Source organism: Stegastes partitus, unplaced genomic scaffold (genome assembly GCF_000690725.1).
Source record: "Stegastes partitus isolate 25-593 unplaced genomic scaffold, Stegastes_partitus-1.0.2 Scaffold482, whole genome shotgun sequence".
Classification (NCBI taxonomy): domain Eukaryota; kingdom Metazoa; phylum Chordata; class Actinopteri; family Pomacentridae; genus Stegastes; species Stegastes partitus.
Genome location: NW_007578213.1, coordinates 278,221 through 304,425, shown reverse-complemented (window position 1 = coordinate 304,425; position 26,205 = coordinate 278,221). Strand labels below are relative to the sequence as shown.

The 26,205-nt window shown below is 40.2% G+C and overlaps 1 protein-coding gene across 3 annotated transcripts in view; it reads right to left on the bottom strand.

Moving 5' to 3' along the window:
• dock10 (dedicator of cytokinesis 10) overlaps window positions 1–26,205 on the bottom strand; it is a 62,542-nt gene that overhangs the window by 14,647 nt on the left and 21,690 nt on the right. For 2 of the 3 annotated variants that reach the window (XM_008287005.1, XM_008287003.1), the window contains exons 2-32: window positions 21,574–21,693; window positions 18,732–18,821; window positions 17,857–17,939; window positions 13,818–13,890; window positions 13,366–13,509; window positions 12,894–13,028; window positions 12,262–12,448; window positions 11,254–11,339; window positions 10,629–10,712; window positions 10,267–10,425; window positions 9,124–9,372; window positions 8,884–9,006; window positions 8,245–8,327; window positions 7,995–8,117; window positions 7,811–7,890; window positions 7,530–7,717; window positions 7,291–7,356; window positions 7,089–7,181; window positions 6,853–6,976; window positions 6,640–6,761; window positions 6,376–6,459; window positions 4,813–4,905; window positions 4,490–4,608; window positions 4,134–4,203; window positions 2,346–2,459; window positions 2,073–2,144; window positions 1,777–1,923; window positions 1,386–1,469; window positions 1,163–1,259; window positions 969–1,001; window positions 549–727 (exon numbers count right to left, since the gene is read on the bottom strand). In XM_008287005.1, the coding sequence (XP_008285227.1) occupies window positions 549–727; window positions 969–1,001; window positions 1,163–1,259; window positions 1,386–1,469; window positions 1,777–1,923; window positions 2,073–2,144; window positions 2,346–2,459; window positions 4,134–4,203; window positions 4,490–4,608; window positions 4,813–4,905; window positions 6,376–6,459; window positions 6,640–6,761; window positions 6,853–6,976; window positions 7,089–7,181; window positions 7,291–7,356; window positions 7,530–7,717; window positions 7,811–7,890; window positions 7,995–8,117; window positions 8,245–8,327; window positions 8,884–9,006; window positions 9,124–9,372; window positions 10,267–10,425; window positions 10,629–10,712; window positions 11,254–11,339; window positions 12,262–12,448; window positions 12,894–13,028; window positions 13,366–13,509; window positions 13,818–13,890; window positions 17,857–17,939; window positions 18,732–18,821; window positions 21,574–21,693 (3,504 nt within the window). Of the gene's footprint in view, window positions 1–548; window positions 728–968; window positions 1,002–1,162; window positions 1,260–1,385; window positions 1,470–1,776; window positions 1,924–2,072; window positions 2,145–2,345; window positions 2,460–4,133; window positions 4,204–4,489; window positions 4,609–4,812; window positions 4,906–6,375; window positions 6,460–6,639; window positions 6,762–6,852; window positions 6,977–7,088; window positions 7,182–7,290; window positions 7,357–7,529; window positions 7,718–7,810; window positions 7,891–7,994; window positions 8,118–8,244; window positions 8,328–8,883; window positions 9,007–9,123; window positions 9,373–10,266; window positions 10,426–10,628; window positions 10,713–11,253; window positions 11,340–12,261; window positions 12,449–12,893; window positions 13,029–13,365; window positions 13,510–13,817; window positions 13,891–17,856; window positions 17,940–18,731; window positions 18,822–21,573; window positions 21,694–23,990; window positions 24,197–26,205 lie in introns of those variants that run through there. The other variant, XM_008287006.1, reaches the window with a different exon arrangement.

Genomic DNA, 26,205 nt, shown 5'->3' with positions numbered 1-26,205 from the left:
TTGTTAATCCCCGTGTTAAAGACTGAGGAAATGTGTCGCTAGAGGAGTTATTATTGCTTTATCATTGTGTCCAAGAAACTTTATTTGATTGTCTATTTCTGTGCTGTTTTTGAACAGTGCATAAGAGAAAAGAAATCTGTACAGTTACATAATATCTAACACATCCTTCCAATAAAATGTTGTGGTCTTTTTACCAAGTATTCATCCACATCACTATTTCCCTGTTTTCCATTTTGTTTCCCAGTTTCACACACTTGGGTCTGACTCAGACATGAGAAGACCCAGTTTTGGTCTTGACTACAGTCCTGCTGTTGTGTTGTGGTTGGCAGTATTTGGGGCCGTTTAACAGAGGGCAGATTACCAACTTTATCTGACACTTCCAAGCATTCATTAAGACGTCCTCACTGCCGCTTGCAGCTGCTACGGACGATCACATGTCAGTGTGTATGTGTTTGTATGAGTCACAATGGAAGAATTTCTACTGCGCGCTCATGACTCATTTTTCATGCCTTTTAGTTTTCTCCCATATAAACATATGTTCCGTCTACCTTGGTGGCATAGCGTGCATCCAGAGAGTGTTTGGCCATCAGAGTCTTCAGGGTGGCCAAGGCGAGGTGTCGCAGGTCCTGTTCGTCCTGGAGGGCCAGCCCCAGTTCCCTTAGCAACAGGCCGGTCAGGAAGTGTTTCCTGCAGAACTCTCCAGTCAAGTTGTACTCAGGCACTGACACTGAGGAGAGACACCGCAAAAGCATTCACATTTTAAATGGAAATTAACTGAGCTGCACATAATTTAAACAATGCTCCGCCAATGTTTGCTTTCTGACAGAGAGTCAATTAATCCATCTCCAAACAGAAACGTGGTTACAGTGAGCAAATAATGTGACAAGCCACATTTTTCCATGAATTCCATCATTGTCATGCCACTGCAGCACATTCAACATTACAGAGGAATGAGTGAACATATTTACCATGAGTGCTTTGTGGCTCTGGGGATGCATGGTCTGACATGGACACAGAAAGTGAGAAGAAAATGACAGAAATAGTAAGAGAGAAAGACAGAGTGTTAATTAACAAATGAGAGTGAGAGCTACTCGATGTATGATAGTTACAACATTAACAGCGGTGTCACTGAGCTGCAGGGACGGACTTGGGACGGACTTACCTGTGATGCGAGCGGAGGGTAGCGGCAGGCTGAGAGGAATGTAGTGTTCGTGGTTACACACTTCTCTCAGGAATTCAAATTTCAGCTCGCACAGGACCTATCAGTGACACACAAAAATAATATTACTGCATTGTGTAAGCAAAACTTCAAGAAGGAATTTAAAATATTTGATATCTTGTTACTCATTCAGGACTGTTTCCAGTTCCAGTTACATTGAATTTACCTTGCTGTCAGTGGCAGTGATCATGTTAATGTAGTTGCTGATCAGTTTGAATGTGAAGCCTCTGTCCATCAGAGTAAAGCAGCGCTGCGAAAAGGAAGACAAATACCGTCAAACTGGAGATGAGACTCAGCATCAGCTAATAAAACAGTAAGAGATGGATCATTTAACACAGATGGAGGAATCAATGGGGAACAATTTCTATCTACAGACTGTTTATACAGTTTGCATTGATCCCTCCAAGAGAAAATTGCAGTAAGCTAAATACTACAGTTCAGTAAGTTGCCTTCCTGTGTTTAAACATGACTGGCATCAATTTCATGTCTTTTGGACAATGTTTTATTTAACATTCAAATTTAAACTGTTGCACAATCTTTAAACACTTTGCTCCCACCTTGACAAAAGCTGCCACAGCTAAGTTGGCACTGCGAGTTTCTTCTGACAGGTCTTTGTTCTTCCAGAAGATGTGCTCAGACACTGTCTCCACCAGCGTCTCCACACGGCTCAGGTAGGAGGAAGGGAAACGCTGAGGCCTCGGAAGCTGTAATCAGCACAGCACAGTCAGGCACCAAGTCCCAGGAGGTTAGAGAGTGCAACGGAAATACACTTAATAAAGAAAATCTAGTGAGAAAAATAAGGTTTTCAGGAACACGAGACTAGAGGGGCATAAATTCAAGTATGACACCTTACCTTTACTTTGTCAGAGTCAACCAAATGTTGAGCCATGGACTTGACAATGAGCTCAAAGAAGAACCAGGAGAACTGAAACCAGGAAAGGCCAAAGAAAAGTCAATCCTATTTCATATTTTATTAGTAGTTAAGAAATGTTCACTCTTTTCTCTTTAGCCTTCAAGGTACGAGCAATCACTAAATTGTTCACTTTGCACATGTGAAAATTTTGAATTTAGAATGAACAAAGTCAGAATCAATAAAGTCAAAGTGGGTACGAGGAGGCAGGCAAACCTTCAGGACATTCCTGACTGCTGCCTGCTCGTTGCTCTTCAGGTCAAAGGTCATTCCCTTCGCCAGCTCCTCATGAACCGTCCTGAAGCCATGAGCCTCTGACTTGAACACGAACTACACACAGAGAAGAAAGCAAAGTTAAAAGTAATCAGTCACAGGGGCACATAGAGTGGGGCTGAATTAGTTTTTCCATATTGATTTGTCTTTTTGATGGTTTTTTCAGGGGGCATTTTGGAAAGCAACAGTTCTGAGATGACTGGACACAAGGAGGGAAAAATAGGGAATTGCAGGCAAGCGAGCTGCAAAAATGAGTCAATAAAAACAAACAGTCGGGTAACAATTGAGTAATTATTAAAGTCACAAAATACCAAAACAGTTCCAAAACAATGTTCTCATTTTCTTTGTTTTCGATTCCAGTAAATAGAATGTTCAACCCTTTAGACAGCAGGACAAACAAAACAGCAACATTTAATGACATGCGGTAGAACACTGTGGTGTATGTTTTTAACTGTTTTTTGATTTTGTAGATGAAAAAAGTTCTTTGATTATTTGAGCAAATATTTTTCATAAAAACAACTGAAAATATAAATTATGTGTTTTTTTTCTTGATCAGTAATTATTTGCCTGGTTTAGAAAATAAGGGGGGAAAAATACAGAATTATGTTACAGAACATTTTTTATAAAAAGTCATGTTCTGTCTAACCAACAGACCAAAACCTTGATATATTTAGTTTATAATAGATATTTGTTGCATGTCATGTAACAAAACACAGAAAAACAGCAGAGCCTCACTAATGACAAACTTTAACAAGTGACATTTTTGATTTTTTTTCTCAAAAAATTACCTAGAGAACTGAGGGATTGTCTGCTTATTTTTCTCTATTTTCAGTTATTTCACTGACTAATTAACTAACTAGTCAGTTGTTTCAGTTGCAATATGCACTAATATATACACCTGTTCACAAATATAAAAGCATGTGAACCAAAAACACTGACCAAACAGCAGCCTGAAATAGGACAAATAAAAATATTTTCCACTTGGCTAATTAAATAGAAAAACACACACACATGTAGAATGCCTAAGGCTTGTTCCAAGGAATATTATTGAACGCTACTTAATTCATGCAAACATGAACACGCACATGGTCACACTCACCCCAACACACACAGCGACACACACACACTCAGCAGTTTAAACTGGCCACCACTAGTACTGAACATCATGCCAATCTGTTACTATGGCAACCATGGTTCCATTAGCTCTGCTGGTCCTCTCCTCTTACCTCCCACCATTCCTCTCTGCCACTACCTCTTCAAAAACTCTGCAGTTTTCCTTTGCTGTGGCCAACATGAAACAGGTCTTGCGGTTTCTCCTGCTCTCTTCTCTAATTCTCTCACTGATTTTTCCCCCCTAAACAAACATGCCTTGTGTTACCGATCGAGCAGGCTGAATGTCCTAGTTTGCCTCCTACTCAATCCCCCTTTCTTCTTCTTCTTCTTCTTCGCTGCTTCTTCCTGTGTGTGTGTTTGCACAGTGTTCTGGGCACGTGGCCCTTAGCCACACTCCTGCTGGCCCAAACACACACAAATATACACACACAAATAAAGCCCTCTTTGCTGTTTTTTTTTCCCCCTTCTTCGCAAATTAAATTACCAACACAGGGATTGCACTCCTTTGTGGAAAACAACAGCCTTCAAAATTATTATGTGATGTTCCGGAGCACACAAAAACAAATACACTTCATGCCACGGATCACTGCACGCTGTACACATAATCCTCTATTATACCTTGATGTAGGAGTGCAGGTAGTGATCCAGGTTTTCTTCATGGCACTTGGCAACAATGTGGACCAGCACTCTGCAGACACAAAACAACATCATCTATTACAACCTTTATTTTTAAATAATGTTAGAATGCAACAAAAATGCTCTCTCTTTTCTCCTAAATAGCTGAAATCTTGTTTTATGAGCCTCGATTATACCATTCCATAAAATTTTTTAAAAGGTCATATACTAGCCATAAAAAGAGAAGATGGGACTTTAAATACTATGTACTTTGCTAACTGTGTGTTTTACTACATCCACTGACCCACAACACTGACATAAACACATTTGTTAGGGAGCCCCATAGTACCAGTGTCTACCTGGTGGTGGCGGTAGTGACCTCATCATTGTCATTCTGAGTCAGAACCTTGAAAAGCTGATTGAAGAGCACTGGCAGGAATCGGACGATCACTGGGATTCTCTCCATACTGAGGAGACCCTGGAGAAGGGCGGAAAAGAAGCGTAGGAGGAAGAAGAGGAGAAGATTGACAGTAAAAAGGGTGGCAATAAATAAAATATAAGCCATAAAGAGGCTGAGAAAAATCCAACATAGGGTTGCACATCGACTGTGTGGAGGTGCCAAGGCCCTGGTTTTTGTCTCAGTTTGCTGAGATTTGATTAGATACAGCGTCTTTTCTCTGACCTTCAGGCAGTTGAGGAAGTTGGAGGTAGGAGGCTGAGAGAGGTCCAGCTCTCTCTTCTGGCACTGCTGGAAGAATCGGTTCAGGTGGGGGTCCTGGCACAGACAGAAGAATTCATTAAATCAACAGAAAGCATCTGCAATGTTACTCAGTGGACTGACTCCTTTTTAAGTGACAGTTAAAGTGGAAATGGGAACTTCAATCACTCCCAACTATGTAATTGCTTCAGTCTTAGCCTTATCTCCAACACTTGAAATGGATTTTACAGCTGCAAAGACACCACAAAATAACCAGTAGGTACAAAGCTGGAGGTTATTTTGATCAAATTGTGCTGCTGAGGCCAATTCACTGTCTATTTATCTATTCTTATTCTTTGTAGAGGCACAAACAAGAACGTCTTAGTAGTAGGATGTTTGTTACAACACCAAATTCCACAGTGGTGCCCTAATCTCCCTAAAGAAACATTATTTTCTTTATTTTTTTGAACATTATTATATCTGCATGATATCATCATCTGATGAGTCTCATGGTCATATTCTGTTTTTATTATTTAACGACTGTCTATTTTGTCCATTGCACATTTATCTAACTTTATTTAATAAACCTAATTTAATTTACTAAAGGCATTGTGGTCAGCATTTTATGTTTTCATATTTACTTTCTAAATAATTTGATTTTTGTTGTTTTATTTTATTGTATTTCAAGTGAACCTAAGACACAGGCTGATCCGATTGAACCCTCGAAACCCCAGAACCTGCTGGTGAGTTTGAAATATGTACTATATATTTTTTTAAATTCCTAAAACAGTATTTTACCTGTACCACACTACACCAAATACATCTTTGAGTTCCCTCCACTTCTAGCAATCATTGTATTGTTCCCATAGAGGTGTAAGACTTTGTATTGCAGTAAAAAATGAGCCCACACTGAGTAAAAATGTGACACAAACACCCAGAAACTGCTTGTGGTTTAGAGGGTTAAACTTAAAAGATACTGAAGACAATGCAGTGCAGGGCTCCAAACATCCTCTACTGGCAAACTGTTGCCAGGAACAGTCCATTTCCCTTTTTTATGTGCCAAACTCCATAAAAACAAAATGACCACACTATCCACTGATGCTGATTGTGCATCTTGGGCATGCAAACATATGCACTGGCTTGCATATGTTTGCACGCTACATATCTAACAGTCAATTTATGTCCATTTTATGGTTGCAATTAAGCAGGAAATGTTCACTTTAATTCTGCAGGAAAAGTCTGAGATAGACCAGCAGAGAAAAAGAAAACAATTCGCAATTACAATTTGAGTTAAAGTGTTCCTTAGAGGCTAAGACCTTCACAAGACATGCTGTCATTCTAGCTCATTTTACAAGTATGTAGAGACTGAAACAACAGACAGAACACCATTCATGTATTAGTTTTCTCATATTGTTCAGGGTTATGTGGGGCTCTAGCCTATGAGAACACTCACTGTTCAAACATATCTCCAGTCCTTTGTGGCATCAGTGACCTCGTAAAAAAGAAGAAGAAAAAGAAAGTGCGGTGGAACCCAGATGGGGGCCCTACCTGAGTGTATACTGTGGAGACGACATTAGTGGACACTTTGAAGATAGCTTTTCCTCCGTCGACCCATTTCACGTCTGCTCCATTCTGTGAAAAGGGAAGACAGCTTGAGCATGAACACTGGAAACAACCCAATTTATCACATGCTGTTATGGTTACCATCCCTCATCTGTCGCAAATTAATAGCTACAGTATTCAGCAGGATTTTAATAGTCCCACTCTCTTCTCCCTGCATCTTTCACTTCCATTTTGCATCCTCGCTCTCACCTTGGTGTTGCTGGCTTCCTTGATGGCCAGGTATCCAGGCGGCAGGTTACAGGAGACGGAGATGTTGAACTCCTGAGATAACACGCGGCCTTCTTTGAGGAGAGGCAGCCACGAATACCCCACTAAAAAAGAAAGCAACATAAACAAAGAATACTGAATACTGGAAAACACCAACTATCTTAATACCTTTCTTGACATCTGCCATCCTCTCACCTGGTGTCTCCAGGGCCTCTTTCCTCTTCGCATTTGTTTTAGCATTGATGTCACAGGTGACGTGATAAAAGGAGAAAAGAAGATGGTGCTTTTCATGAAGTTGGGTAGGGAGCTCAATCTTCACCTGAGGACACAACAGCATTTTATGGGTTATATGTGCGGTAAAAAATGTGGCAACTTAAAGAAAAAGAAGAAGAATTTCTTAATGTCTGTCTCTTTCCAGCAACGTTTCTCACCTCATCATAGAAGTCGGGGTTCTGGGAGTGATGTAGGACTGTGGAACAGGCAGCTGTGGTGAAGACTGGTCCTCCTGGCTTGCCATAGATGCACTACAAAAACAGCAGTTTCTCATGATATAGAGAGCTTAACTGGAGAGAGAATGAGTCACATAAAAGCCAATAAATGTCCCGTCAGCACGTTTTCGGGATAAATTTCTACCTTTAATGGTTTGGCAACTTCTTCGTCTGAGCTGCGGAACTCCACATAGACGGCAAGGTTACGAGCCTGTGAACAAGGGGACCATTGTAATACTAACGATGGAACGCACACAAAAAAATACACAATAAAAGCACACAAAGTATGTAAAAATATGAGGAATGCATTTTTACAGTTAAGTTTTATCCTTTTTAATTAACTATAAGTTAGGATCGTGTTGACATAGGGTTTTAGTGCCATACCTTGGCAAAGCTCTTCTGACTGTCATACTTGAGGTGTTTCGGATACACATAGATGTGGTTTCTGTAGACTCGATGTGGCTGAGTGAACTTTGTGGTGTCCTGGACAAACTCCTCCACCTCCACTGTGGGCTGGTGTTTGCTCAGCTCTTCAAAGGGCTTCACAGGTACATACGAGGATGTCACACAGTCTGAAAGAAGAAGTTTCAAAAATATGTCAGAGCAGAGAAAGGAAGGTTTAAGTTGAAAAGGAATGCAAACATTTGGCTTGACAGTAGACATACTTGGATGCTCCATTGGAATATAGTCCATTGCGATGTCCAGTGTTCCAGGAACAGTCTGCAGTTTGCTGGTCTTCTCAGCCCTGCAAAGACAAAAGTTTGAAGAAAATGTTGTAATAAATAAGCATCTTTTCTTGGAGAGGTGTATGTGACCTACTTTTCTGGTAAAGCCTACAAGCTATCATACCTCCTGTACTCAGACACCAGCTTAATCAGGTCATCTGTGGAAATCTTGTTGCTCTCCTGTTTGAACAGAGGTGAGAAACGAGACTCTCGATCGAGTGCCCCATGGTTGTCCTTAAACACTGGCCTACAAGAAAAGATGCAATAGGAAGAAAGAGACATAAACTACCAATTTGGGTAGGATTAAATCCCACGAGAATGAGACATTTTTAAATGTTATGAAAACAGAGCCTTTAAACACCACCACCACTGACCTGACGGACCAAGCAAACGGCATACGGTACTTTCCCAGTTTACTGCAAAATTGCTTGTTGGATTTCAAAATCTTCTGGACAGTCTGTTCAAGACACAAGCAGACAGAGTTGGATGGAGCGAAATGTTAACAAGAAGCACACAGCTGACATTCATGAACACAATGGGACCTGATCCGCCCTAAATTCTACTTGACCTGGACAAGAGTGACAAAATAAATCAGGGCTTGTTTCACACAGTAACTCTGGCAGCAGGTTGAATGTCTGGTGATTCACTTAGCTGTTTAAACAAGGACCACATGGAGCACTGCCAGTGGGGAAGGCCAGGAAACGCCCTGGATAGAATCTCGGAAAAACCTAATTTCTGTACCATCTGACCTGACTGGCATTCAGTGATGAAGATAAACTCTGGCCTTCCAGGAAAACCATTTTGCTAATGTCTGTCTAAACTGTTTCACTAGATTCAGCCCTTTTCCTTAAAATGAAAGTAATGAAATCATTTAGCTCTATGTTGTTGGTCAGTGACGAATTCACATCAAGAATAAATGTGATGTTATTAAACAATACATATACTGATTTCAACCAGTCAGTTCGAGCAGTGAGCGTGACAAAAAATAAAAAAGACAAAATTGACTTCCTGACCTTGCTGGAATCTGTATTCTTGATGTAAGGTTCGGTGCCACAAGCAATATTTCCCATCAGCACTTTTTCCACTTTTGCCACCATCACTATGTCCGTATGGGGATTGGTTACTGAGAAAATGGCCTGCAGGACACAATATTAGAGTCAGTCTACATTTGCAGAGTAATGGTTGGAAGGTAATTCATTTTATTTTTAATTTATTCAACTAGAAAAGACACGAGAGGAGGAACATCCTTGCACCTGTTTGGGAAAGCAAAGCCAGTGCTCCAGGTCCAGGCTGAGGTAACAGTCGCCTGGTTTCTTCTCAGCAGGAGAGCACAAGCCGTTCTCCTGAGCTCCGACCACTGTACCCGGACCTCCTGTCCCATTGCTGCAGCCTCCGAGCATCTGACGCACGGCCTCATGGTTAAGGTCGACGTGGAAGTCTGCAGACACCTTTCTCCCTTCTCGCACGTCCAGCAGAGCCAGCGACACAAAGAAGGGTTCGATCTAGTGGGGGAGATTCTGTATGGTCATCGTCTGTGCATTTACAGAAGCCACAGCCACTTCCTGATAACTGACATAGCTTCACTTCACAAAATGGTCCCTTCCCAATGCTTTCAAAACATAATAATAACATAGCTATTTCTTCTTTACTGTCTGTTGTATCTAACTAGAAGGACTAGTTTCATTATTCTTGTAGAAATTGTATTCTGGATAAAATATAAAAAACAAGGTGTAATCTTCACATATTTCACAGAGACATATTAACCCTCTCAAACCCAAGCAGTTTCCTGGTTGTTTTTTGCTCCTGTCACATTATTTCTCAGTGTGGGCTCATTTTTCACGGCACTATAAAGTTGTGCATTACTATAGAAACAGGACAACAATGGCTAGAAGAGAACTCCAAAATGTCCTCTCGGAAGTATACGTCACAGTTATAATGCCTTAAGTCATTTTTTAAAAAGCGAGAGATAAATTTCTTTTTATATATTTTTCTGTTTGTTTTTAAACAACAATTTAAAAAAATGGTGGAATCAGCACATATAACATTTTTCCAAGTGCCCACATAGGTTACTATTACTAGAAAAAAAATGGTGACTCTACATACAAGAGATATTTCACCACTTGCATATTTATTTTGTCTGCAGTTCAGCCAAGTTCAGGTGAATAGTTTCTTTTTTTTGGTTACATGTTGGTCACAACTGAGTACCTCAAAGCTCCTCAGTGTTGTTGAAGACTGCAGAGTTTTTTTTTCACAGGATGTGGTGACTGTAAACATTTTGTTTTTGGCAATTTTTAAAATGCCTTTGAAAGCCACCAGCAGGTTTTGGACCTCAGAGGGTTAATCCAAAAATTAGCCAAAAACAACATTTGAACTTGAAAAGGGGAACTTATCCTCACATTAGTGACCGGTCCAGTTTCAGTCTCGTTGACACAGCCCTGTAGCATGAGGTTGAGGGATCTGCAAGTTATCATAAATCTTCTGCCCAGCTTCTCCTCAAACGGACGCACCGGTGTGTTTTCAGTTGATGAATGTTCAGTCCGTGGGCTCCTCAGAACCTGTGGTTGATGAAACACAGCTCAGTCACTTTACTTGATTTGTATTTTAGGATTTTGGTTAAGTACAGTATACACTGAAAATTAACGCCTTCAAACATTGTGATACATAAAGTTAAATTTTGTGGCTCCAGTCTAAAAATATAATGTAAAAATCTATGTTATTACTTATATAGTCTGAGCCGTGTAGTAAAACCCTTACTTACAGGAGTGTCAGGATCCAGCGAGAACAGATTCAACCGCTCTTCTCTTCTGCCAGAGCGAATTCCCTCATCTGTCTCCGAGATATACTATGACAGGACAGATGGAAGGAAAAAAAGAGAGAGAATGTCAGAGAACACCTCTGCACAAAATTTAAGTAGCTTAACGTCAATTATGATATCGGGTAACACGGCAAGGCTTTTCATTGAAACTGTCATTTACATGCATTAAATAGACGCTTGTGTGTTCAGACTTTCATGTTGTTTGCATGTTCTAATGATTTAGACTTTAAGGTAGCCTGTGTAGCTTCCTTGTAAAAGAAAAAAAACAATTACATTTTCATTCAGAGTTTCTCACCTGAAGCCTGAAAAACATGACAAATTAATTTCCATCCTCATTAAATATATTTACAAAGCTGACCTTTTGGATATATTTGTACGTCTTCTGTGTTTATATTGATGAGGAGGCCTTTTTTGTTCTTTTGCTGAAGAATTGCCATGTTTGTTTGTGCATTAAATCATCAGCTGTTTATTGATGGAAGCACGAAATCATGCATCCTGTGTATGCACATAACATTAAATAGAACAAAGTGCAGAGTCATAGCATTGTATGAAAAACAACGTAGTCAACCTTTGCTAGCTCTGGATTGATGCCGTTCTCTGTAGTTTCTTCATTGTCCTGCAAACAGCAGTCACTCAGCGACAGGTCAAACACATCTGGAGGGAAAAAAAACACAATCAGGACTCCGGAGAGTGACTTCTATTCATGAGCAATGGCTGCCATCCTTGGGTGGATGGGAAAGTTTATCTAAGCAGTCCATTTTATGTTAAAGGCCGTATAACATTTTCTGAAATGGGTTCAGCTGTGCACCAAACACACACCAGCGGGAGTCGGCGGACGTATATCCATCTCAGAATAAAATATGACTCCATTTGTGGTATTCATGGATAATAAGGCAGGCAAGGCTTCTGCAGAAATATACCTTTCATGTTGCCTGGAGCAATTCTTCCCAAAGGCCACGCTGAACAGAATGGCTCATTAATGGTAGGTCGCCACACACCCGCAGCCTGATTTAGAGCCACGCTAACCGACCGCAGAGCCATGACGGCTGAGGCTATTACATCATTCCTTCACTTTTCGCTGGAGCAATTTTTCAGCGCTTTATCGGTGTGTTGTGTTATGACACAGGCGGTGGACCTGCGTCCGACCTCTCGCAGAGCTGGCACACAAGGTTTGTTAATACCTAAATTTGACGTATTAAACCAAGGTGGAGTCACCGTCAGGTCTCATTTCCTGAGAGTGACGTTATGGGCTGAGCCCCAAAACCCTGCAAAAAAACTCCCTGTTAAGTTCATGGCAAGATGACAGATAATATTTAGGTGGAGTGAGCCAGACCGAGAGGTTAAATTTTTGCTGACACGGAGTATAAAAATCATTCCTCTCTTAAAGGCACCATGATTTATCCATAGGTTGGTATTATGCAAAAATTTCCTCCTTGTCTCTTTTTAACTACCCCTTTCTCCTCTAAATTACCATCTGTGCTTCCATCCTCTTTGCAGCTCTTTTTCAGCTCCCTCTCTACATCAACTCTATATAACCTCTGTGTATTACTGAAGACAAAAACAGAACCGATCTCACCCTGCCGATGTTCGGTGAGGTCCAGACTCTTGCGGTCTGGAGCGGGCCCGTCATGGGGACTGATCTGTAAGATGCGAGTCAACGTGCTAATCCACTCCTCCATGTCCTGTTCGCTCTCCGCGGCCAGCACGAAGTATGTAACCTCGTTCATCTTCAGCTCGAAGGCATGTTTCCTCAGGCGGTTATTCTTTATGGGATAAATGGAAGGAAGGATAATGGGATAACGCAGCCAGAATGTGTTTCAGTTCTTGGAAAATTGTTTTTGCTATTCACACATGCAGTTTTTGAAGGTGGGCCATTTTGCCGCGTGTGACCACATTTTCCATGTGTGCAACTACAACACACACAGAGTCTCCTCACAAAAGATCCTGCAACTGAATAGCACTTATAAAAGGGAACTCTGATACAGGTCTTTGCAAATGAAAGCTTAGATTTGACAGAACAATAGGTTTAAGTGTGCAGATGTTTTTTTCTATACTCCTGCTACTTTTTCATGTTTTACAATAGTGTGTAGCAGTTACAAGGGAAGGGAGTCTGTAAGTCAACATAAGTTGTACAAAATACAGTACACAGTATCCTCTATATCAGGTATTACATTGCTTTCTTAGGTAAATGAATACTTTAAAACTTACCTGCACCACACCCGTACATGAGTCAAGGAAGATGCACCCTTTGGGTTCCTTAGAGATCTTTTCATCTTTGTAGAAGTTCATGATGTAGGAGTTGTCTGTCAGCTGGGTGAGCTGGAAATACCTCCTCTTGAATGACTGCACACATAAAAATATGGTTTAAGGACTCGGTCGAGGCAAATGGTGATTTTGTCTAAATTACTATTTCATAATACTCTGACTTTATTGTAAATTGTAGAATAAACCTGCAGTCAACAATGTGGGCAGTGGTATGTTGTGTCTTTGTGAATTTTGGCTAAAAATATCTTGTGAACTGTAGTCAGAATTCAACTTCAAGTTGAGTTTAACAGGTCAGAGAGCAAGGTGGAAAAGTTAAGGTAGAAACAGGGGGACAAGCTAAGAATAAGGGTGAAAAAAGTCAGACAGAAAAAGTGTGTGTGAGTGCAAAAAGGCAGAGCATCAGACACTTCCTCACCCGAACAGTGATACTATTGTTGACGGTGCTATTGAAGTTGCCTTTGTATAGCCAGCCTGACCGAAACACACCAATCCCTCCCCCTCCTCCACCGCCACCACCTCCACCCCCTCCGCCTTTAGATGAGGACAGAGAGGTGGTATCCTGTAAAACAAATGCGGTCAGTTATAGATGCATTAACTTTCCATTCGTCCCTCTGACACACAGAAACAGATGATCAATACAGAAAAGGAGATGTTCAGACTCTATCTATCTTAGGACGGCTGTTTGTCAGTCAAATTACATTCATAAACAATGTCCCGCTGATCTATAATGAACTGATTGATGTTGCAAAGTATATTATAACAGCTTTAAGGCTGCAATAAACTAATTTAAACATGAGACCCAGGATGTGCAGAGTATGTAATGCATTCACTCCAGAAAGCATTTGACAGAAGATGGTCATTACTGACCTCATCCTTATCCATATCTTCATAGTCAATCTCAAAGGAATGGGATGGCAGCTTCTCTGCTTTGTACAGTTTCCTATAAAGGAATGGGGAAAGGACAGGAAGATGTTGAGAGAATGTGCAATTCTGATAATAAAATATACTGATGGAAAAAGAAAAATGACTTCTGGAATTCAATTAGTGCTCTCCATTTGAGTAGTGCAAACGACTGTGGATGGCTGACTCTGCTCCATCGTTCTCTGTCAGGAGTCAACAATAGGTAGTCCTTCCTCGATCCTGCTCCACTGATTTCACAGGCTGACTCGTCTTTGTGTGCGAGCCATGGGATAAAATCCCTTTGTTCATGTGCTGTGAGCTGCAGACAGCACGGCTGCAGTCTGTGGAGAACAACACTGGAGCCACCCTCTGCTAAAAGTCACACAGTCGTAAAAGCTGTCCGACAAAATCTCTCGTTGGACTATGTTTAGAAAAATTTCTGGTAATTGTGGGCTGGCCACTGACACAGGAATGCTAATACTGGCCTGCACAAATGAAGATCGCTCCACTTAAATTGCAGCAGTGACAACACTGTACTGTGGCTCCAGAGTGTAAATCTTTGAGAATACAGTGACTGATTGGTTGGGTTGTTAGCTTTAGTAAACAAGTGATACAATAGTTGTGCTTCCCACATTTAAAATGACAGGACGACTGAACTGATGACATTATATTTTAACAGTATTGTACTCTAGTTTTTAAACAGCGTTTATTTTATAGTTCACCCTGGATGTCATTTCAGAGGTCATGTGAACTGACTGAAAGAATACAGTGGCAACCCAGGGGACACAAGAGGGACATTCCTGTGGTTGAGAGCAGTAACTGCAGGGCTGCTCTGGGTCAGTCTCACTGGGACTGACAAAACTGACAGACAACCTGATTTAAATAAAATAGTGACTGATTGAATCAAGGGCGTTGTCTACAGTACAACATCAGGGAGTCCAGGTTTATTTAAGCTGCTAAAAAGTTCTGTAACTCCAATCTCATACCACAATTACAACCCTGAAATGTAATTTGCTACGTAATGATGGCTTATTTAAATAAAAATGTCCTGACAGCTCTGACATTATCATCTAGAGAAGCTTAAATACAAACATTTCCACCTTATAAACATAGAATCTGTACAGAACAGCTGACCTGTCGAATGTGTAGACGCAGAACATAATTTCCCATTAAATCCTGTGTTAACGAAGTTACTGCTGCTGTGCCACATACGTAAATGCACACATCACCCTCAATTTAAAGAAGCACTTTTCATTTCTGCTGTGGGATGCTGCAGGTATTTATCAAAGTCAAAGGAAAGAATCTGACACACAGCCAGCTGTGGACTGCTAACAGGACACCAGTAGGTCTGCTAATGTTTCTGCTAAATGATACTCAGTGAAACCTGCAAAAACATCATTGTTTCACACGTTAAGCTAAGGTTGTTTCACATTTGTTTGAGTCACATTATAAGCTGTATTCTGACCGACATATCAATATGTAACAGATACCCGTGGGTGGTGTAGCACTACCTGGACACAAGCCTGGGCTTGATCTACCCCAGCTGGGTCGCCTGGGTGACGGTGTGTGATTTTGAAAGACCTGAAATACCCGATGACCCCAGGAAACATCACTGATGATGTGTCCAGGTGCATCAAGAAGATATACTGTATGTTAAAGAAGTGTAATGGGCTACGGTACAAAGGAGAAGTAAAGGAATGAAAATACATAAAAGTTGATTTGTGATGTTGCACAACTCTGTGTGTGTGTGCACCTCTTCTGACTAAAGACACAAAAACTGTGGCTTCTGAACTCTGCAGTTTTCATTCTGAACTGACCTCTGTATAGAAATGTGAAACTGCTCAGCTCATTATTAAGAATAACTTTACTGCCTGCAATAAATCCACGGCCTGTATGTGTCTTAAGTTAAGTTCTGGTCTGTTACATTCAAAGAAGTTTTGAGGATCAGAAATATGGGTAACTTTGCTCTAAATATTCAGTTCAAGAAATCAGTGATGGCCCCAAGGACCAACAAGACAGGACTTTGGCACAACCAAGTGTATGATTCCTAAGGGGGTGTCACTCACTTTAGTTTTTCTTAACATATGGAATTCCATTGAAAATGAACAGAAAATAACAACAGAAAAATCCATCAGAAAGAAGGACATAGTTAACATATATTCTACTGTATATCTGGGGGCACATGGGTATTTACCAAGTGCTAGTACATAGATTACGTATAGAATTCCCGGTAATGCCTTAGAACCCTAGAATGGATGTCTGAGTAAAGGAATGACATTCAAAAGAAACAGGAGGGAGCACTGAAAGTGAACATTTCTTCGAGTGGAATGCTCTCCAACTCCCACTTCTCCTTCACTCAACACGGGCCACCATCTTGCTCTTGTTAATGACCTCTCACCTAAGTGTAATAAATTGCGGTTATTCTTGATGTTAGCGACTACTTATGGGTCTGGGTGTTCATGAGGTAAAAACACGGCACATCATTAGTCAAATCAGGAAGTCAAACAAACCTGAATTCATCTACATTTTTGGAATTTCTACAGCATATGATCACACATTATAAAGCAATGCTCAGAAAAAATTAGGCTATGCATTAATAAAATCATTTATAAAGAGTTCCTAAACGTAACGCAAAGTAAAGATATGCAAGAACCCACAGAGCTGGGTATCCTTTCTAATTTTCTATGCAGCCACATGATGGCTGAGTGTTTTCAAATACTTAACATGAACAAAAATATACCCATTTTTCTACATTACTTTTTTGATAGCACACAGAAAAACAGTTGGCTGCACGGCAGCTGACTGAGATGTGAATGAGTGTGTGAGACCAGGACCTTCTGTCTCTTCTCACTTTCTCTCTAAGCAAACATTTTACATGGAAACCGCCAAATTCAAAGCACAGCACACACGTTAACCTCATGTGTATGGTGAGTTTGTCTGACAATGTTGCAGTTATAAAATCAGTAATGTTGCAGAAAATGACTGAAGTGAATGCTGGTTAACATGTAGTCCTAATGGGCTGCGTTTCAGCCATTATTTTAAACTAATTATTGTCTGACATTAGAAACAGAAAAATATATGAATGAGAACAGCTTTGTTGGGAATTAAGCCGTGATAAAATACAGTATATATGAGCACAGAGAACAGGAGAGAAACAAATGTGTAAACACTGACTGAGTTTAGGTTGCACTGAAGCTCAACAGGCTACATGTGAACACAGTAACCCACCCTGTCCTTGTTTACTGATTTCAGATCTGTCTCAAAGTTTCCACCATCTCTGAATGTTCCTCAGTTTCACCGTTTGGGCGGCTGTGGCTCAGGTGGTTAAGCGGGTTGTACAAGTTCAGGTTCGATCCCCCGCCCCTCCACAGTCGAAGTGTCGTTGTGCAAGATACTGAACCCAAAGTTGCTCGGTGGGCAGCACCTTGCATGGCAGCTCTGTTACCATTGATGTTTGAATGTGTGTGTGAATGGGTGAATGAGAAACCAAAGCACCTCGGATAAAAGCACTATATAAGTGCAGACCATTTACCATTTCCACATAGTTCTGACCTGCATACAGTCAAAGCTAATGCTAACATTAGCTACATTAGCCACACAACATGCTAACACTAATGATTGTTGTTGTGGCGACCTTGCCATTTAAAAATAACCCTAATTCACTTGGTGAAGGGGCTCTGCAAGGCAGCTGTTCATTCTGAATGGCTCACCTAGAAGCAGTTCAGTAAAATTCTTACTTGCTTATAAAACTGGGACGCTCTCTTGCTGGGGCTATAGAGGAATATCATACCTTTACAGCTTTTATAGTACACCTCCAAGTTCATATCAACCGCAAAACACAATAAAAATGGATTTTCACCATATAAGGCCTAAAAGTTGTCAAAACACAGGCGGTTCTTTACAAACTTGGCTCAAATTGGCACAAACTCATTTCAGAACAGAGGCTTGATACCCAGCTCAGAACTCAATATAAAAGTTCAGGTCAGTGCTGTTAGAAGTGTAATACCTGGGCAGCAGGCGGTAGTCTCCAGCGTAGTCATCATACTTGAACTGCACCACATTCAGATCAGAGTTGTAATACTTGCAGGCCTGGAGGAGAGGATGAAGATTAGGTTTAAATATTAACTTTTCAAAATGATGGCCTCTCTGGACTTAGTGCAGCTGAAATATCTACAGACAGCGAAGAAAGCTACAGCCAAGGTACAGTAAGAGGCCTCGACACTGATGTGCAGGCTGGGATTCATCATTAGATTATTTAAATTATAAAAGGAACTGAATTAAAACTCTGACCCCAGGGGAATCTGCAAATAAAGATATCTTTACACCTCTAGAGAGTGACATGTCTGGTTGAAATAGTGCTCTCATATGGCACGTACAGAACAGTGTAAGTTACAGAGACTGCAGGAGAGAGTTTCACATCCTGTCTGCCTGTTGAATGGCATGTCACTATTCTCTTTAATCCATTTGTTTAGAGAGGTCTTGAGGTTTTGTTAACAATGTCACTAATTATAAACAGAGCAAGCATGTTATCTGATATCAGCATCAGACAGGGCAGCGCTCAGACACAAGCAAAGGGAGTCAGACACACATGCTAGTCTCTAGTGAGCTGTGACAGCGCTGTCTGGGGAGTTTCCGTCTACTCGGATATTACTTCTCCACTGAGCCCTTGAGATTACTGCCGGTCGATCTGAAACGAGCCCTGATACGTGCACACGTCTGGTTTATTTTAGAGGCTTGGTGAAAACGTTTCACCAGTGTCAGGGTGGCCTATGTTAGGAACATTCTGACAGAGTCGACCGCCACCAACTGAAACCTTTTTTTTCACTACAAACCACAGCAGCTTCAGTTAAGTCTTGAGGAAACATGCTGTCAAACACACACCTGTCCGACCAGCAGACATTCAGCCTGAAGCTCTGCCCCCTCAGGAACAGTTGACTTGAGAGTTCGTCTCTCCTGAGGCACCGTGGACACCTGGAGGGACAAAAGAACAGAGGAGGGGTTGTTATTACCATGACAAGAAATAGAAAAGTTTAGATACTGAAATTGAAAATAAAATAAACTGAAATACAGAATACTGTAACAAACTTTATTTCAAATGACAACATCAATTTTACAGGAAAAGAAAAATGTGAGGATTGTGGCTATTGTTGTACTAAAGAAATAAATCAGGTTCTGGAAGGATCACCACCTCGCTATGCTACACTTAATTTCCGGGATGGAAACGCTGATTATTATTAATAGCAAAATCAACCATCCATCCTTCCCTTAACTATTTGAGTGAATTACTCTGTTCAGGCTCAGAAGAAAGAAAAAATTAATTGCTACTGCAAATAAAATGTTTTTAAAAAAAGAGTAAACAAGTAAATAAACACAATGTGTTATGGTTTTATGAGTACTAAAACGATTACAGCACAAAATCACAAATCTACCTCGAGGGGCTTTACAATCTGTACAGCAGCACACAACGCCTTCAATCATCACACCCTCAATTAATATGAGAAAATAACCCTCAAATTTAATTTTAATTAACACCTCAGGAAGGAGCAACAGAAGACCGACCCCTCTTCTAGGACACGCATGCAAACTGAACACTTGGCAAGTTGGTCAGCTTTCTCTGCAAAATCATCAAAACACCCAAAGAGCAAATATGTTTTCAGTGAATTTTGTTTATTTCCACATTCAGGGAGTCGAAGAAGCTTTTAGACAGTTCTGGAGGCTCCTGGTGGCTCAACACCTTCCTACTGCATTAAGTTGTTGTTTTTTTCCTTTCAATCACCGCCCATCTGTACATTAAGCTGCAGGTAATCACAGCAACAGAACTCGTCATTGTGAGCATATTAACATGCTGAATTAGCATTTAGCTCCAAGCACTGCCGTGTCGAAGTACAGCCTCACAGGGCTCTTAGTCTTGTTTCACTGCCTTAAAATGCTTTACTGCTCACACATTAAGGCCTCCTGAGGGATGATATGAGAAGATATGCATAAAGCTATTCAGTATTTTAATGTAATATTCATTCATTCCTTCTCTCAAAATTGTTTCTGGCCAGATTTATTGATGTGAATATGAATAATTCAGGTCAAATCTCTTGACATACATTCCCCTTTCTCAGTGCTGATTGGACTTACAACTCATAACCTCACCTATGAATCATGCAGCTTTAATTATAAAAAGTACATTTTACCGTCCATGAAACAGAAAATCAACATTCAATCTTTCAGATGGGCGTCCACATTCACAAAGAAATACAGAAATATCCCTCTATGTGACTGCAGAAAGTGAATTAAACAAGTCATCACCAAAGATCTTTGTGCATGAACAGATTCAGACTTTGATTTACACCTTATTCAATCGGCTGGCCACAGTGCCGAGTTCACAGTCCAACTGGCAAAGAAAAAGATCTAGTAAATGCCTTTTGTGCATTAGCAATACTCTGCCAAGCCACTCTCACTTACAAGTTTGGAAATTGACTGTAGGCTGCGCAGAAAGAGAAAATCAGAGGAGATTTTTCTGTAGCCAGACAGAGCTGGGAACCAGCAGAGTCATGCATTAAAGCTACAGCTCTGGGGTCCACAAGCAAATGAATCCCTTTACCACAAGCAGCCAATTAGGTCCATTTTAATGTGCAGTGGATCTGTGTCTACAGCAACGCATTAGCACAGTAATGAAGGTACTAATGAACAAAGAGCTAAAGGGAGCAAGAGAGAATAAATTATTGACTGTAATGAAAAGACGGTAATGCTCAACATGTGTGATTAGTGTGAATAAATGTGCCATGCTGGGGTGAAAGGTGGCACATATTGAATTTTAAACATCGATATATCATTGTCAAATTAACAGCTGACATTTTGGCATCATTACTGTAAACAAATAATTTTTAAAAATGGTGCAAAAGCTCGGTAGCTTCTAGGGGTTTCAAAAGAACTCATTTTATTCATTTGAATTCTTGCCAGTTCAAGTTGTAACTGATACAGTAGACCAGCGTATTGTTGCTCTAAATCTAGACATGTTCCGACTGTTGTGGAGAGACTTGCGTGCACGTCTTGATCGATTCAATTCCAGCAGGTTTGTTGCCCTTTAAAAAAAGAGGTTGCCATTCTGCTAACATGTAAGGTCAGAGGGGATTCCCTGCATTTACTGTGGTGAAATGTCATTGAAAGGTCAGGTCAGCTAAAACTGAAAGTACAGTTTGGATAATCATCAATTAGCCAACTGACAGCCAAGGAAACAGTCAGTATTTATCAAGTAGATTAGCTACAACTACTTGTCACATTAACTTTTCTTTGTTGCATATCATTGTATATTCAATGTCTTTGTGTTTTTCTTCATTGTTGGTCAAGCAAAATAAGTATTTTATGACATCATATCGAGAAGTATGAACCTGTGATGCATGCCATCCCCCGTCTTGATATTTTCTCATTGCGATACCATCTAAAGAAGACCCAAAACCAGAAAAATACCCAACCAAGTTCTGGTGAGAAGATAAGAAACTACAGCAATTGGTACTGGTAGACCTAACAATTCGTCAACATTTAATCATCGATGATGATTCAGAAAAAAGGCCTTCTTATCTGTGTATGTATGGTACAAAATCATATGTACAACTTCGCTATAGACAGAAAAACCCAAGATTCAGATTTGAGCTAAGAAGCTTTTTTTTAGCTTTTTTTTTTCTGATTGCAATAACTACTAAAGCATCACAACACAAAAGAAAGACAGACTTACCGTGAAATCATTGTCAGGGAACAGGAGCAGGTCTCGCAGAGGGTCTTCCTTCAACTCATCCCCCAGTTCAGAGATGACAGCCTCATAGTCTAAGGGATCGATCAGCTTAGGCTTCTCTTGCTGCAAATGAAAACAGATATTTGATCAGTATCTGCTTCGGGTGCTATCAGACCTCAGCACGATACATCAATTATCATAAAGTGTCAATGATTTAAAGTTGGCTCAATCAACTCGATACAAACATGAATTGATAAGGAATATTTCCTGGTTGGGAGCATTTGACAACTTTAGATATTATATTATGTGTTAAATACAGCAAAATGTAAAAATGTTCTTGTCAAATTAAACATTTTTACCCTTCACATCCCACAGAACTCCTTATTTCAAGCTATTTTATATTTCATATCTCCAATCCCACAGGGGGGAAAACAGATTCCGTGAAGTATTTTGTCCAGTGAAGAATTACAACAAGTTATGATTTACCACCAATGATTTAAATGACAGAGACGTAGAGTCCTACAAGAATGTGGGGCTTTAAGATGGAAATAGCCACAGTAAATTCACCATAACCAGCACATAATCTCACCACTCTGGAAAATGAAATATAGTCATGAGCATGGCATTTCCTGTGTTTTACCATGACATCATTAGGACCTAAATATGTTATAGAGGAAGTAGCACTACAGCTTAAGTGAGGTTCTGGACACACCCCACTGAACAACACATATCCTGTAAGTTTGAGTTGAGATATCTGAAATAATTAGATGTTTAGCATAGGTCAGCCATTATTTAACTGAGCACAAGGACACTAGTGGAATTTTCAACCAATAAAAATAACTTCCCTTTCACAGCAAAAAGACTGACATTTCTAAAAGCCCAAATATTCCATATGTGATATCCTGTTTTCACACAGTTCTCCAAATACCTTTTTTTTTTTACATGCATTCAATATAAATCCCCAAACCAGAGCTTGTAAAGTGAAATGGGCCAAAATAATCCATTACATTCCAACTTTCTCTTTTCTGAAAGATATTTAGGACTATAGAAGGGTTATGCAACTGGTCTGTGAGTCACACAGAAGCAATATTTTAAGCAGGTTTTACAATTTACTTCTGTCATTCAGAGAACAGCAACAGCAGCAAAGCGAGAGCTGCAGCAAACTGTGGTCACGAAGGCGGAGGAAGTAATGATCTCTGGGTTGATTCACACGCACAGTGCAGACCCGAGCTTTTACCCACCACAGTTACCTTAACTGCAAGAACAGGCCTCTTGGCTCACAACCAAGAGTGCGAAGAAGGCATGAATGTAACTCAACTAAAGGTGACAACCATCTGCCTCAGTGCTGTGCTTACCACACATATCGTATATTGTTAATACTTTGCATGTTTGTACTGTGTGTTATGGTTTAGTATTTACCTAGTGATCATCTAGAGCTGTAGTTTCCACTTTTTTGTTCCTTTTTTCATTCAAACATGTAGGGATGTATTACATAGCGATTTTTTTAAGTACTGGGTTGCTGAAACAATAAGTCTATGAAATGATTAACTGTCAACAGTTAAACTAATAACTTTTTGAAAAATAAAGAAGCGAAAATGACAAATATGTAAAGCATTTTGCTTCTCAAATATATAGCTGTTTTACCTTGTTTTCTGTAACTATAAATTAAATATCTTTGAAACTAGTTAAATAAAACAAACATTTTGAAGGGGTCTGCTCGGACTATGAAAAATCAGGATGGCAATGGTTCACAATTCTGTGACATCTACTAGACGAACAATTAATCAATCAATCAAAAAAAATATTCAACAGCCTAACTGACAGTAGAAATAATCAATAGTTATAGCTCTAATAACGAATCAGTTCTTTTGGAAAACACTCAAGAGCAGATAAATGAGACGAGGTTAGTTTAGAGAGAAGCGACATGCAGGCAGGTGGATGAAGCTTGGGGTTTCCATCTGTTAATTGTGACTCTACTTTGACCCATGTGACATCAGAGTAAATGTTTCAGGGGAAAGTCTGGCTTTCCCCTCACGAGATGCCATCCATTAGATGCTGTAATGCAGCATGAGCTCTGCTAGGTGTGTGGCATTAATACATACGTCACTGAATTTTAACATATTCTCTTCCGTCTGGTTCTGCCTCAGCTAACAAATCTTTCAAAGAAAAGGAAATGAAGCACCTAACAATCATCATAAACGCTGTTTAAAGTACAAAGTATTAGAACACCAAGCAGAACTGTGGTCTATAATCATTAAATGTGTTTAAATCACATTTACGATACTGACTAACAGCAAATGCAAGCCACTGTAAACCACAGATACACAATAGTCGTTAAATACTAGTTGAGAGTGAAGCATGAATATCTGTAACAACGACCACAGACAAAAAGAAACTAACAAAAAAAATAAAATACATACAATGCTCAGCCGGTTGAAATTCGATCGCACTCGTTTGCTCTTTACTTTCTTCCTGAAGGTGATTTTACTCCTGAAGCTCATTGCCAGCGTAACAGGTTACAGGTTACACTAAATTAAAAGTAAACTATACAAAAAAGCACATTGTGGGCATGTGCTCTTTGAGAAGCAGAACTAACACTAAGTAGGTTTGTGAGTTTGTGTCGGCACACGTGGATGCAGAGGAAGTTGATGTTTGGTGTCCAACACACACACACATACACACACAACCACAAACGCACGCAGTAACAGTAAGAAATTCCCCGGCAAGCAAAATAATCCATTAACCACCAACCAGTTCTCTAGAGTTCACACATTACATTCAAACTTCAAATATTGTGGAAGACAACTTAGCAACCCAATGGAAGATGACAGTTTTTAGAAAATCAATCTTTTTAACCTCCACATCACTAAATATAACATCAGACACTATACGGATCACCTTTTCAAAATAAAACACTGCCAGGAGCAAAATCAAACTCTCAGCATCTTATCTTTTGTCAAAGGTGAGACCACATATGCGCAACAACGCACAGACAGACATGAGCAAGCATGCAAATCAGCAACTTCCCGTTCTAAAGTTGTCTGCATCTTTACATGAGGCTTTTACAAGTCAAAGTACAGTACGCATAACACGTATATAAATATTACCCCCCAAAAAAACACATTTAAACATACAGAGGTACTCACTGGTACTCATTGTTCCCACTGAAATAAAATGACAGTAAACACATAAACACACAGAAACTATTATATTTGTCTATGTTTGCCTGTGCACACGCAGTCACTTCCCCACATTTAACCTCATAGCAGAACAGAGATCCAAACAAGAGGAAACAACTTTTGATGATACAACAACATATATACCTTGTTAACCCGTTACATAAGGTTATGCCATAACTTGGTTGTCAAGGTAGTCCCGGGAGACTTACACAAGATGGGTGTGTAGTACATCTGGTCATGTTAATTATATTCCCTTGAGCGACTGCTTTAACACCCTTTTAGTGACTTTGTGATGCAGGGCAATAACAAGAATGTTGGTCGAATGTTAAATGTCTCAATGTAATTTTATTGTGGGGGCAGGTAAAAATTTGTATGGAAATATAAAATACGTCATGTTGTCACTTGTATAAACTGACTCTTGAAAATATTTGCGATTGATTAGACATGGAAGCGTAAAAACGCACAAGAGAATTCATCATATATATATTTCTTTTAATTTGGCTGTCATTCAAAATGGGAAACCAAATCCGGTTGCAGTTGAGTTTGGTCAAGCAATGAGAAGAAACCATCTGCTTTGAGGTTGAAGTGCAATGACACTTCTGCATTGTGCACGTCAAATGCAAACGTGTCAAATGGAAAGTTCTCATATGCAAAGATTTGTTATGTCATTTACTGTCAGCATCTTGTCGCGAATGAAAGTCCAACAGGACTGGACGCTTCTCAAGACTGCTGTGCGCTTTCCCTAATTTAATAACTGTTAGTAAGTCTTTGATGTTTTCTATCCGAAACGGTGAATCATAATTATGCTCCCACCGTTGCACTCCTTCAAGTCTATTTAACGTCTGCGGCAATAAACAGCAGCAGTTGAACCCTCCCACCTCTTCTTTCATTCTCCTCTTCCCTCCATCCTTCTTCTCCTCTCCACCAGCTGGCTCCATCCTCCTCCCCCTCCATCTCTTCTATAGCTTCCTCGTCTCATCAAACATCCTCAGCTGCCTTTATCACTTTTTCCTTTGATTCTCTCTCTCTGTCTCTTCCTCACTCCCTTGTTCTCACCGTATTAAACACCCCTTTTAACATCTCTCTCTTTCAGTCCCCTGCTCCCCTCTTGTTTCTCTCTCTCTCTCCCTCTTTGCAGGGTTGAGGTAGAGTGGGTGTTGATGTTGGTAAACTGCAGCTGTATGGAGCACTAGACTGGTGTCTCACAGCATGGCTTTCCTCCAGCATAACTGTGAAACAGGGAGTGAGACGAGCGGGAGGGAATAAATAAAAGTTGGAAATGTATTTAGATAGATCGACAGCCAGTGAAGACAGAGACAAATCATAGGTTTTGCCCTTTTGCACGTCATGTGCGCAAGCTGGTCTGTGTCATTCTAAAGCAAAGATTTAAGGGGCTTATCATTCTGTTAAGGGAAAGATGTGAGGAAACCGTGACAAAAATAGAGGGAGGAGGGGG